This window comes from Coturnix japonica, chromosome 9, assembly GCF_054131305.1.
Source record: "Coturnix japonica strain WE chromosome 9, WE-NBRP24, whole genome shotgun sequence".
NCBI lineage: Eukaryota > Metazoa > Chordata > Aves > Galliformes > Phasianidae > Coturnix > Coturnix japonica.
Window position 1 is genome coordinate 26,773,427 of NC_140671.1, and position 11,208 is coordinate 26,784,634.

The 11,208-nt window shown below is 39.6% G+C and overlaps 1 protein-coding gene across 14 annotated transcripts in view; it reads left to right on the forward strand.

The window, feature by feature from the left end:
• The window catches only part of VPS13D (vacuolar protein sorting 13 homolog D), a 75,639-nt gene that overhangs the window by 14,849 nt on the left and 49,582 nt on the right, over positions 1-11,208 (forward strand). For 5 of the 14 annotated variants that reach the window (XM_015882326.3, XM_015882330.3, XM_085508925.1 and 2 more), the window contains exons 20-33: positions 276-427; positions 583-1,617; positions 2,313-2,403; positions 2,875-3,001; positions 3,207-3,387; positions 3,607-3,789; positions 5,469-5,685; positions 6,149-6,359; positions 6,493-6,664; positions 7,219-7,331; positions 7,611-7,820; positions 9,508-9,773; positions 9,859-9,992; positions 10,919-11,074. In XM_015882326.3, coding sequence (XP_015737812.2) covers positions 276-427; positions 583-1,617; positions 2,313-2,403; positions 2,875-3,001; positions 3,207-3,387; positions 3,607-3,789; positions 5,469-5,685; positions 6,149-6,359; positions 6,493-6,664; positions 7,219-7,331; positions 7,611-7,820; positions 9,508-9,773; positions 9,859-9,992; positions 10,919-11,074 — 3,248 coding nt within the window. Of the gene's footprint in view, positions 1-275; positions 428-582; positions 1,618-2,312; positions 2,404-2,874; positions 3,002-3,206; positions 3,388-3,606; positions 3,790-5,468; positions 5,700-6,148; positions 6,360-6,492; positions 6,665-7,218; positions 7,332-7,610; positions 7,821-9,507; positions 9,774-9,858; positions 9,993-10,918; positions 11,075-11,208 lie in introns of those variants that run through there. The other 9 variants (XM_015882329.3, XM_015882331.3, XM_085508923.1 and 6 more) reach the window with 8 other exon arrangements.

Genomic DNA, 11,208 nt, shown 5'->3' on the forward strand with positions numbered 1-11,208 from the left:
GGTAGAAAGGACTAAAAATGTGTTTTGGTTGTAGGCTTGCTTATATACTGCCTCACCCCATACTCCTGAGATATGCTGCTTGATTTTAAATAAAATGAGCATATCTTTGTATCCATTTCTATTTTCCTAACATCTTTCATACAGAAATTTAACAAAACAGGGCCAACATTGCTTAGAAATCCTGGTTAATAGTTCCTGCATTATCCCTGCTGTGCCGTCCTTAAACGATAATTCATGTATTATAACATTGTTCTCATCTCACTTTTTCTTAACAGCTTTCCACATTCTGAATAACACCACCATCCAGTTCAAATTAGAAAAGATACCACTAGGGAGGGATTTGAATGTAACATTCCCACTGAGTAATGAAGACTTCGGAATATCAAACATCATGAAAATTGAAGGGAAATTTGTGAACCCTCTTCAGGTACAGTAACTTAGTAGTCCTGTTATCAATGTAAATGTGTTTTTCTGTATATGGGATAAGAATTTTTCAGAGAAATATCTTCAAATGGATGTAGTGACTTTATTTTTACAGAGAGCTACTGTGTTGACTGTGGTTGGTTTTTTTCTATATTGTAGGTGGTGTTAGCAAAACATGTGTATGAACAGGTCCTGCAGACTCTGGATAATTTAATTTACAGTGAAGACTTGAACAAATTTCCAGCTGCTACTGCATCTTCGACTTGTCATAGTTCTCCATCAGCGTCAGCTCTTAATACAGGTGCAGAATTCTCAACTGAAAGGAAGGAAAATGGCTTGTTCAGCCACTCCAGTCTTAATTCTGTTCCAAACAAGTCACTGACTATCAGGGAAACAAAGTCTTTCACTCAGATTCAAGCAAACTTCCACATCTCTGAGCTCCAGGTTCAGTTAAGTGGCGATCTTACACTCGGTGCACAAGGCCTTGTCAGCCTTAAGTTTCAAGATTTTGATGTTGAGTTTACTAAAGATCATCCTCAGACTCTGTCCATTCAGATTGCCTTGCGTTCACTGCTAATGGAAGATCTACTGGAAAAAAAGCCAGACTCTATGTATAAGAATCTGATGGTGTCCCGTGGAGCACCCAAGCCATCCAGCTTAGCACACAAGGAGTACCTTTCACAGTCATGTCCCTCAGTATCCAACGTTGAATATCCAGATATGCCACGCTCCCTGCCATCTCACATGGAAGAAGCATCCAATGTCTTTCAGCTTTACCAAAGACCAGTTTGTGCCTCGCGTAAGAAGCAAAAAGAAGATGCTGATTCCGAGTACCCCCTGACTCCACCTCCTTCTCCAACAGCAGATAGATCCAAGCTGCCTTGTGGAAAAAGTCACTTTGATGATTCACTGGTTCATATCAATATATTTCTAGTGGATAGGAAACATCCTGAATTTTCTTCTCGCTACAACAAGATTAATCGCAGTATAGATGTGGATTTTAATTGTCTAGATGTCTTAATAACTCTGCAGACCTGGGTAGTAATACTGGATTTCTTTGGGATTGGATCCACTGCTGATAACCATGCAATGAAGCTGCAACCTGAAGACACTCAGCAGACATCTAAATCAGAAGTAAATCCCTTGTCTGTTTCTCAAGCCCAAGAGCCCGTAAACACTAAGCTGGATTTGAAGGTATTACACCTGAGATGCAAAATCATAATGGTATTGTCTATCACAGAACACCTTTATGGAAATTTGATAACATTTAAATCACATTTGTATTTTGCAGTGAAGAACACACTTAAAACAGTAGATTTAGAATGTGTCTATGTATGTTTTAGTTCTTTTTATTAAAGGGGAAGAAGTCAGTGAAAAAATTGATTTGCAAATGGATTGGCTCCCTTGCTCTGTCATCCTCCATACACATGCATATGTCTCCTAAAAAGAGAGGCCAAAGTAGCATGTTCCGTGTTCATTTATATGGAGCTCTCATGGGTAGAGTGTGACAGTGAGAGCCTAAAGTGCAAGTCTTGTGGGAGGTGGTTTTTATTTGCCTGGGCCAACACAAGGCAGAGTCTCAATGTTGGTGGTATAGACATGTTGTAATACGTCTTTGTCCAGCGGAGGTAGTGTAGGCAACATTCCCTGCAGGCATTTCAAGGCCAGGCTGGATGTGGCTCTGGGCAGCCTGGTCTGGTGGTTGGCGACCCTGCACACAGCAGGGGGTTGGAACTGGATGAGCATTGTGGTCCTTTTCAATCCAGGCCATTCTGTGATTCTATTATAACAAATGACAAATCTTGACAGAGGACAAAGGTAACAGTGCTAGGATGTGTTGACAACCTAATACTAGCGTAATACTAACCTGCTTCTTTTTGTTTGACCAGGTCCATTCTTTGTCTTTAGTACTGAACAAGACAACGAGTGAGCTCGCTAAAGCCAGTGTGTCAAAACTTGCAGCTCACATGGAAATAATCGGTGAGTAGATGGGAGATCCGAAGTTACACGTGGTTTAAAATAAAAGGAGATGTACTTAGTTGCGGTTTGAAGTGTTCTGTGTTTGCTGCTCACTGCTTTAGGTTTGTGAGTCCTGTTTCTAGGGAATGTGATGTTTCTGTTCCTCCCCACTGGGGTATTTCAGGTTTGACTTTCAATTCTTGCAGTCATTCCACTTGCATGGCAGTACAATAGAGTATATTACTGCTGCAGAGGAAGAAAGGAGTTCTTGGTTCTCAGAGTGCTGTGATTACTGTGTGCATAAATGATAGGGTTGCATTTGTGTTCATGTTTGTAGCAGATTGTTTCAGTATCAGGCTTTGTGTTTAATTAGTGTTCTTTGTTGAGTTACAAGTGAGTTTATTCCACTCATAGAAGCTTATGGAAAGATTAACTTTGGGTTTTCAGCAAGGTATGTTTGATGCTTACAACTCTTTGGCTCTTGTTTTGCAGATGGGGATTTAGCCCTGCAGGGAAGCATTGGAGGTCTGTCCTTAAGTGACCTTACAGCTCATGGAGAGTTTTACAGAGAACGTTTCACTACAAGTGGTGAAGAAGCACTCATCTTTCAAGTATACAAGTATGAATTGAAACCTCTGATTATTGGCCTGAGTCTTATTAACAGGATACTGTAATGCAAGCTGTATTTTCTTGTCGTTGTTGAAGTTAAATGTTGCGAGCACCAGTTAAATCCCGTGCAGTAGTATTTTGTAAGTGAATAATGAACGACTCTATTTGTAAAATGAAGAGAGAATACTATGTTTTACTTTGGTCCTCTACCACAGATACGGGCGTCCAGATCCATTGCTACAGAGGGAGTGTGATGCTCGTGTCACTCTGCGGATGGCATCTGTTCAGTATGTTCACACCCAGCGCTTCCAGGCCGAGGTGGTATCCTTCATTCAGCACTTCACTCAGCTTCAGGATGTCCTGGGACGGCAGAGAGCAGCAATTGAAGGACAAACAGTACGTTGGATTGTTGGGTTTTTTCTTTTCTTTCCCAGCAGACTTTTGTGAGCTGAAATGAATTTTTCCTAGTGAATCCTTTTTTAAGCAGTGAGTTGTCACAGAGTCTTCTTATTTGTCTTCCAGTTCAGTGGGACAGTGCAATTGAATGTAGAAGTGGGGGTTGGAACTAGATGATCTTAAGGGTCCCTTCCAACTCAAACCATTCTGTGATTCTAGGTGAGAGATAAAGCTCAACGAGCTTCTCGGGTTCTTCTCGATATTGAGGCTGGTGCTCCTGTGCTGCTCATACCTGAAAGCTCAAAATCCAACAGTCTTATCGTGGCCAATCTTGGAAAACTGAAAGTGAAGAACAGATTTCTGTTTGCGGGTATGCCAGGTACCTTCTCATTGAAGAACAAGGTAAGAACATTACTTCTCAGTTTGTCTGCTTGGGACTTCTCTAGTTCTTTCTGTATTCTGGAGCTGGCTGCAGGTTCTTGTACACAGCTGCTCTGTTCTGTGTGTGCTGTGCTTGCATGTTGAGGCCTTCAGGGCAGTGGCAGATTGTGCTGATGGAGCCAGCTGGAGCTGGCCGTGTTGGAAAGCTAGACCAGCTGGATGCACACCTGCATGTGGGAGCATAAAAGACTTTCAGCTAGACCTCCTTCTCCTTTGTAATAGCAGAGAATGGAGGTATTTCTGAGCTGAAAGTTGTTGGAAAACACTGGAGAAATTGTTCTAGTTTTCTTTTTTTTTTTTTTTCCCCCTTTCTGCTTTTATTTAATGGAACCAAGTAAGTCTGTTTGGTTTTGTTATGTGAAACGTAATGAAAGGCTTTCAGGATAGGTTTGCACCAAGGTTATAAGTGCAAGAAAGGGAACTTTGAGGTTAGGAAAATCCATCTGGGAAGGGTTTCTAGATCTAACCTAAGCAACAAAAGGAAAGAGGTGGTTCCCTTCTTGAAGAGGGGATGGGATTCAAGTGACCTCCTGCCATTTCTGCAGGAATTTTATCCATTATTGCTGTATGCTTAATACCTAACAATGCCTTTACTGAAAGACAACACTGGCTTGTAATATTGGCTTGTCTTCTGCACTTTATTGTGCAGGTATATGTGAAGATTCATAAACAGAAAAGGGTAGAGTAGATGTGTATTGGTGTTGGGTGTTTTGATGTGGGTTTGGGTTTTGGTTTTCAGTTTTGCTTTCTTTTTTCTTTTATTTTCATTTTTTTCTTTCTCTGCCTTGTTTATTTTTTGAGGATCTGATTTTGCAAGGCAATGCATACAAGGATCCAGTTTTATTTGAGGTATTTCGCATCTTTGTGGTAGTGTTAAGGTGCTCCTCATTAACTAAAAAAACCCACCTTTGTGGAATTTAGCATTTTAAAAGGTCCTTATCTATGTTAATGTGCAAAGAATTTGCTGAATTCCATAAGATTTTGAGTTGAATTTATTGTTGTGTGCTGTTTAATGCGTGTTTGAGGAGCTGTTGATCTGGGTTTGCTTGAACTCTTAGATTTACAGATGATGTCATGTCTTCTCTTTGCATGTCCTTTGCAGTCTTGTTTTATAGGGCCATGCTAAATGCTCACAGTTTCAAGCTGTTGCTGTTGAACTTCACTTTTTTCACTTCTGGACATTTTAAGAATAAGGAGAAGGATTTTTCTTACATCTTAAAATCAGCTCCTGCAGAACAATTCTGGGTCATGTTTTGATATTATGGCTGATATCCTTAAAAACACTATAATGTACAGAAGTGTTTACTTCCTTACTCTGATTGCTGATGTGCTCTTGCAGAAATCACTGCATATGTTTTTAGCACTTGAAGATATTCTGACAAACAGCTTTTAAAGTATTTTTCCTATCTTTATTCTACAGGAATATTTGATATCTTGACAGTCTTAATCTGTTTTAATCTGTTTTTTAAAGTGTTTTAATCTGTTCAGGTGGTAGGAGAAAAGCTTGACCATCTTTCTGCAGTGGTTAAAGAATGTCATTCATACAAAACATTTATTTTTTGGACAAGGACTTGAGTGTGTTGGACCCTTAGTATTTAAAGGGGAACATCTATTGTTAATCATAGAATTGCTTTCATTAGCAGGATTCTGTTCAGTTTTCATCTCCTTTGGGAACCCCAAAGCACAGCATGAAGAAAACCAGGAGTGCAGATGAATCTAAAGTAGCGATGGAAGGACTGTTCATGAAAAAGCCATCTGGGGGAAATGCTTCTAAACTGAAAAGCGAGCTCAATTCATTGAGTAAGCCACAAGGACAACAGTCCAAATTACCTATTGTACCAAACCCTGAGAGCCCAGGTACGTTACGAACGGTAGGAACCCAATTTAGTTCCTCTTTTCTTGAGTAAAATAATGCAGTGCTGTTTCACGTTTACCTTGTGTGCCAGTGGAGAATACAAAGCTCTTGGTTTAAAGATTTTAGGCTTAAGAGTGTTAGCTTGTGTGCATTTTGCAGCTTAAAGGGCTAGAGAATTTTAGTTCAGTTTCTGGAAGAACACTGCTGCATGTTGGGTATGTTTAAAGATGAGTATTAAGAACATAATTAAGAACATATTGTGGGCTCATAGTTAAGTTCACTTTTACCCAAGCTTGGTATCTGATAGTTACGGATATTGATGAGTGTGAATAAATATCAGAATAACTTCCAGGAGAAACTAAATGTCTTTTTCTAGGTAAGTGACATTAGTTTTGAAGATTCTTTATTTCTTTTTGCTTTATTTTTTCTTTCTTGTTTAATGTGTTATCTCCTGTGCACTTGCAGAGGATCACATCTGCCTCTTAGACTGCATTGTGGTTGATCTACAGGACATGGACATATTTGCTGCAGAGAGATACCCGAGAGAGTATTCCAAGGCTGTGGAAGACACAAGTACAGACTTGAGCTTTCCGTCCTACTGTGTGAGGCAGACAGGAGGAAGCCTGTTGAAAGAACCTTTCAGGCTGAAGTTGCAAGTAGAGAGAAACTTAGACAAGTGAGTTGATCCATGTGGGATCCTTTTATACTGTATTCCTGGACATGATGCTTTATGTTCCTTCTCATGGGTCTTAGAGCATTCCCTGCTGTGTTACAGTATCTTGAAAACCCATTTCTTTTCTTTGCCGTAGAGAGCTGAGTCATGCAGTTGCAGACATATTGATACATGGCAATCTCTCATCAGTCCATTGCTCTCTGGATTTGTCTAAGTACAAACTGATACGTGGCTTACTGGAGAACAACCTTGGGGAGCCTATTGAGGAGTTCATGCGACCTTACGACCTGCAGGATCCAAGGATTCATGTAAGAGGACTTGCAGGTTTATGCAGTTGAAATTCTGCCCTGAAATGCTGCATGTTCTGACTGGGCACAGCATCTGCTTGTTTGCTGTAGTTTGTAATATGGACTAATTAATTTAAAAAGAAACAAACAGACAAAAAAACAAGAACAGAGGAACATTGAGGAACTTTTTAATCAGTAGGTACTGCTGAGAGTCAAGGGTTTTAGATTAGCTCAATCTAAAAAAGAAAAGGAAATATGTTAAATCTATGAAAGCCATACTTGAGGTTTCTTTATGCCTGAGGTGTTTGTGCTCAGTTGTTATTGCAGCACACTATCACTACATTAAGAAGCTTAAGGTTTTTCCATAGGAATAGAGCTTTCTGAAGAGATTTGGAGGTTCCCCTGTAAGCATGTGCAGTGTGATGGTACCTTTCCCATCATGTCTGTGATGTTCTTAATGATTTATGAGGTTGCTAAAAGATCAAATGGAATTTGTCCTAAATAACAAAATTTAGTTCAAGAATGAAACTTAAACAGATGTTCTTAAAAAGACTGTTGGTGTTTGATGCTTTCAGACAGTTTTGAGTGGAGAAGTATATACTTCTATGTCTTTCCTTGTTGACATGGTTAATGTGAGTCTGGAACTGATGGATCCAAAAGGAAAAGATGAGTGCAGCTCCTTAGCCAGGTATGAGTTTTCTTCTACATTATCTGAAATGCTTCATTCATCATTATAGGACAGGAATTAACATAGTCATGAAATGACAATTTAATACTGTAATAAAACAGTATTTCTTAATTGGTCCCCAAATGGGCAGTTGTATCTCTGTGGCATGAGATGATTATCGTCATCTTAAAAAAATAAATGGAAGAGATGAGCAGTATGACATGCACACCTCTATGCTAAATGACATGGAGAAATAAATGAGCTACAAGATTCTTCAGTGTCTTCTTTTTATTCTCCTAGATTTGATTTTAAGAAGTCAAAACTGCTTTTTGAAAGCTCTTCAAATAGAACAAAGTCTGTAAATTTGGTTTCCCATTCCATGATGGCTTTTGACACACGTTATGCTGGACAGAAATCCACAGCAGCCATGCCCAATGTGTTCAATTGCATCTTCCAGTCATCAAAGAATACTAGCAGTCCAGGAGAAATCCAGATTGAATTGCATTACAGGTTGGTAGTTGTATGATTTAATTGTTGTTGTGGGCTTTTTGTAATGTTTTGACCAAGTTGTGGCCTGTTTGAAATACAGCTGCTTAAAGCTGTATTTGCTTGTTCGTATGCTTCTATGCATTAATACATGCTGTGCAAAAGCTTTTTTCCAGTAGGTGTCACACTTCCCCTTCTGAGGGAATCAAATAAAACAGAAATAGCACTTTGTTCCAAAAGCAGTCTCTACATTCCCTACCCTGTTCTATGCCACGTTGTTCTTCCTCATCTCGACTTCCAGAGATGCTGAAAAGCATCAGGTAGTGGATAAATGTTCCATTTCTTGTTTTGAAAACGGGAATGTGAACAACAGTGTCAATATTTAACTTGATATAAAAGACCATTGCAAGATGGTAACTGACAGAAAGGAGGATGAGGTGAGAAAACAAGAGGTGTTGTGTTCATGTTCGATCAGACTGACTGGCCCAGCTCAGCTTTCCAGCTGCTTTATGAGTTTGATACTTCCTGAGGCAGCTGCTGCAGCAACATAGGAAAAATCTGGGGACTGTAAAAGGCTTTGAAGGTATTTGTTCTAAAGTCTGAGGCCATGGAGAGGAATCAGTCATACAGATCTGGAGGATTTGTGGTCTCTTTAAGTGCTTATAAAAGATGTTTGCCTTGAGAAAGGCTTCAAGATTTTGAGTTGAATAAAACTGAAATGCCACTGGATTTATTAAAACAAGCAAATGAACAGCAACAGTAAAAAACCTTCTGGGTTTTCCTGTGGTCCTTGATCCAGTATCTGCCTAGCTGGGAGGCTGGTTTGCTTAGCAAATTTTCTTCCCAAGTGTTTTGCTTTCAGATTTTAGCCACATAAGCACATGTTACGTTTTTATTGGTGAGAGCATCCTTGGCACTAAATGGGAGCTATTGCTGAGCTCTGCAATTCTGTTCTGCTGGTTCGTGCCTTTTGGAGATACCCTGGAGAGCCAGGGAGGGTTAAAAGGTTTTGCTGTTGGAAGCAGCACAGGCAGCCCGCTTCTCACAAAGGAATTACTCTTCTTCAGAGGTTTAATAGTGTGCACTGTGTTGGATAGAAAATTGTTTCATGTAGTTTAAGGACTTAGATTATTTTCCAGGTAGCATGACCAAATGTAATCAGCATCAGGAAGTCAGACAGTTTTAGCCTTCCTAACCTGTGATGTGATGCTGGAAGTTGTGGTGGGAAGTAACCTTATTTCTGCATTGCAGAGAAGCTTCCTCTGCTACAAAATGTTGTTGGGGTGAGAGAAAACACATTGTGCATCTGATGTTTCACAGGGGCATGGTGACAGGGTTACATTTCATGTACAGTGTGTTAGCTTTGCTACTAAACAGATGTAAACCAATGATAATAAAAGGTCTGATTAAGCAAGCACTGAGATTATTGATATTAATTTGCACTATTCAAAGCATAAAAGGAGCTCTTACAGTTTGTTCCATCAATTTTCAGTTCATCTTCTGCATCGCTGCAGCTTAGAAGCTGTTTCTTGCAGTGAAAATATGTTAAGTTTCTGCATATACAGCAACTTCATGGATTTCAATCTGCTTAAAAACATACTTCTAAAAGCCAGCCACTCTGAATTCTGTACCCACACAAAGTTCCATGTTGTTCTTACTTAAATACAGGCAAAATTTGACATTCATAAATATGCTTCTCTGTTTTGAATAGGTCTACGAAGGATTCCTCCAGTTTCACAGTAGTACTGAACAATCTTCGTGTGTTTTTAATATTTGACTGGTTGTTACTGGTTCATGACTTTCTCTATACTCCTGGAGATACCAAAAAGAGGGAAAATGCCCTTTCTTCCCGGCAACGCACTTACAGCAGTGAAACGAGTGTAGTTCCAAAAGCAGTGAAAAGTGGAGTAGTTACAAAACGTTCAACACTACACGTGTCTACAGAAAAACAACTGGAAGTTAAGGTCAACGTGACAGGTAAATGGGTTCCTTATTACAGTGCTTTAGAAGATCTTAACGGTATTTAAGATTTTCTTATTGTTTATTCATCTGTTTTGTTAAGGCACTGAATTTGTGGTCGTTGAGGACATGTCTTGTTTTGATACGAATGCAATTATTTTGAAGGGGACCACTGTTCTCACTTACAAGCCCAAGTTGTTGGACCGTCCTTTCTCTGGTAGTTTGTTTGGTGTTGAGGTAAGTAGAGATAAACTCCATTTTGTAAAGTCTCTCAAATTAGATGAATTTATGAGGATACTTGTTGTACATATACAGCAGGAGTAGTCAGTAGATAATATCTAAAGCACATTAATTTCCCATCAAGTGCTCTTATTCTGTAGTAGTTTTAAGAGTGAGCTCACACTGTCTGTGCTTGAAATGCTTGACTATCGTTTAAGAATATTGTTCAGCTTCCATACATGAACTGGCAAATTAGGTGAAAGCTGGGGCTTGGCTAGGTAGGCAGGAGTCAACAAGTCCAATAAAGGCCTGTAGGCTGAGATCATAACTGATTTGCAGAGAATAAGCAGTATCATGTCGTTGGAATATATGTGAAAAGGAATTTGGAGTATGTGAAGTGATCCTTGAATCCTGTTCAGCAATGTCAGACCACAGCTGCAGAGCTGTGGCCAGGTTTGGAGAACTGACTTAAAGAAGCTCTTAACAACATAGGAGTGCAATGAGAACACTGAGTGCTGTGGAGTATAAAATATATCTGGCATAATATATCAGCAAAGCCTAAAAGAATTTATTCCATCTAGAAAAAGAAGGCTGGGAAGAGGTGTGATAAATGGCTTTTGTAGACCAAAGAACAAAGCGCTTTCCATGTCTGTGGTGGGAGTAGTGGAATTAAGCCCAGAAGTAAATAGTTGGTTGAGTTTCAGAATCTTTTTTTCCTTGAGTTTACAGCATTGCAGGTCATTGGAATAAATTGTCTGGAAAGCTTTTGGATCTGCTCTTAGAGTTCACAAAGGAATTGCTGTTGTCTGTAGAGAACAGTCTGGCTATCGTTCATATACTTTTTGTGATTGAGAGTCAGTCTTTGATTTCAAAGCCTAAGTATGTTAGCTTGCACTTTCAGGTCCTCATTTCTGTATTTTTTTTACCCGATTTTTAACTTTTAGGTATTTTCATGCCGGTTAGGAAACGAACAAGAGACTGCACTGTCCATTATTGATCCAGTCCAAATTCAGGTGGAACTTGTTGGCAATGCTTCCTACCCAAGTGGTTCAGGACTGTTGGATGCTTTCAACAGTGAAGATTTCCCTCCTATTCTAGAGGTAACGTCGAAGGGCTGAATGAGGCTGAATGCAGTGCAGAACACAGTATAGTGTTACTGACCTTGTACAGGTTTCTTGTGCAAGAGAATCCAGTGAGTAGTTTCAGTAAGAATGGAAGAACAGATTTTACTGAA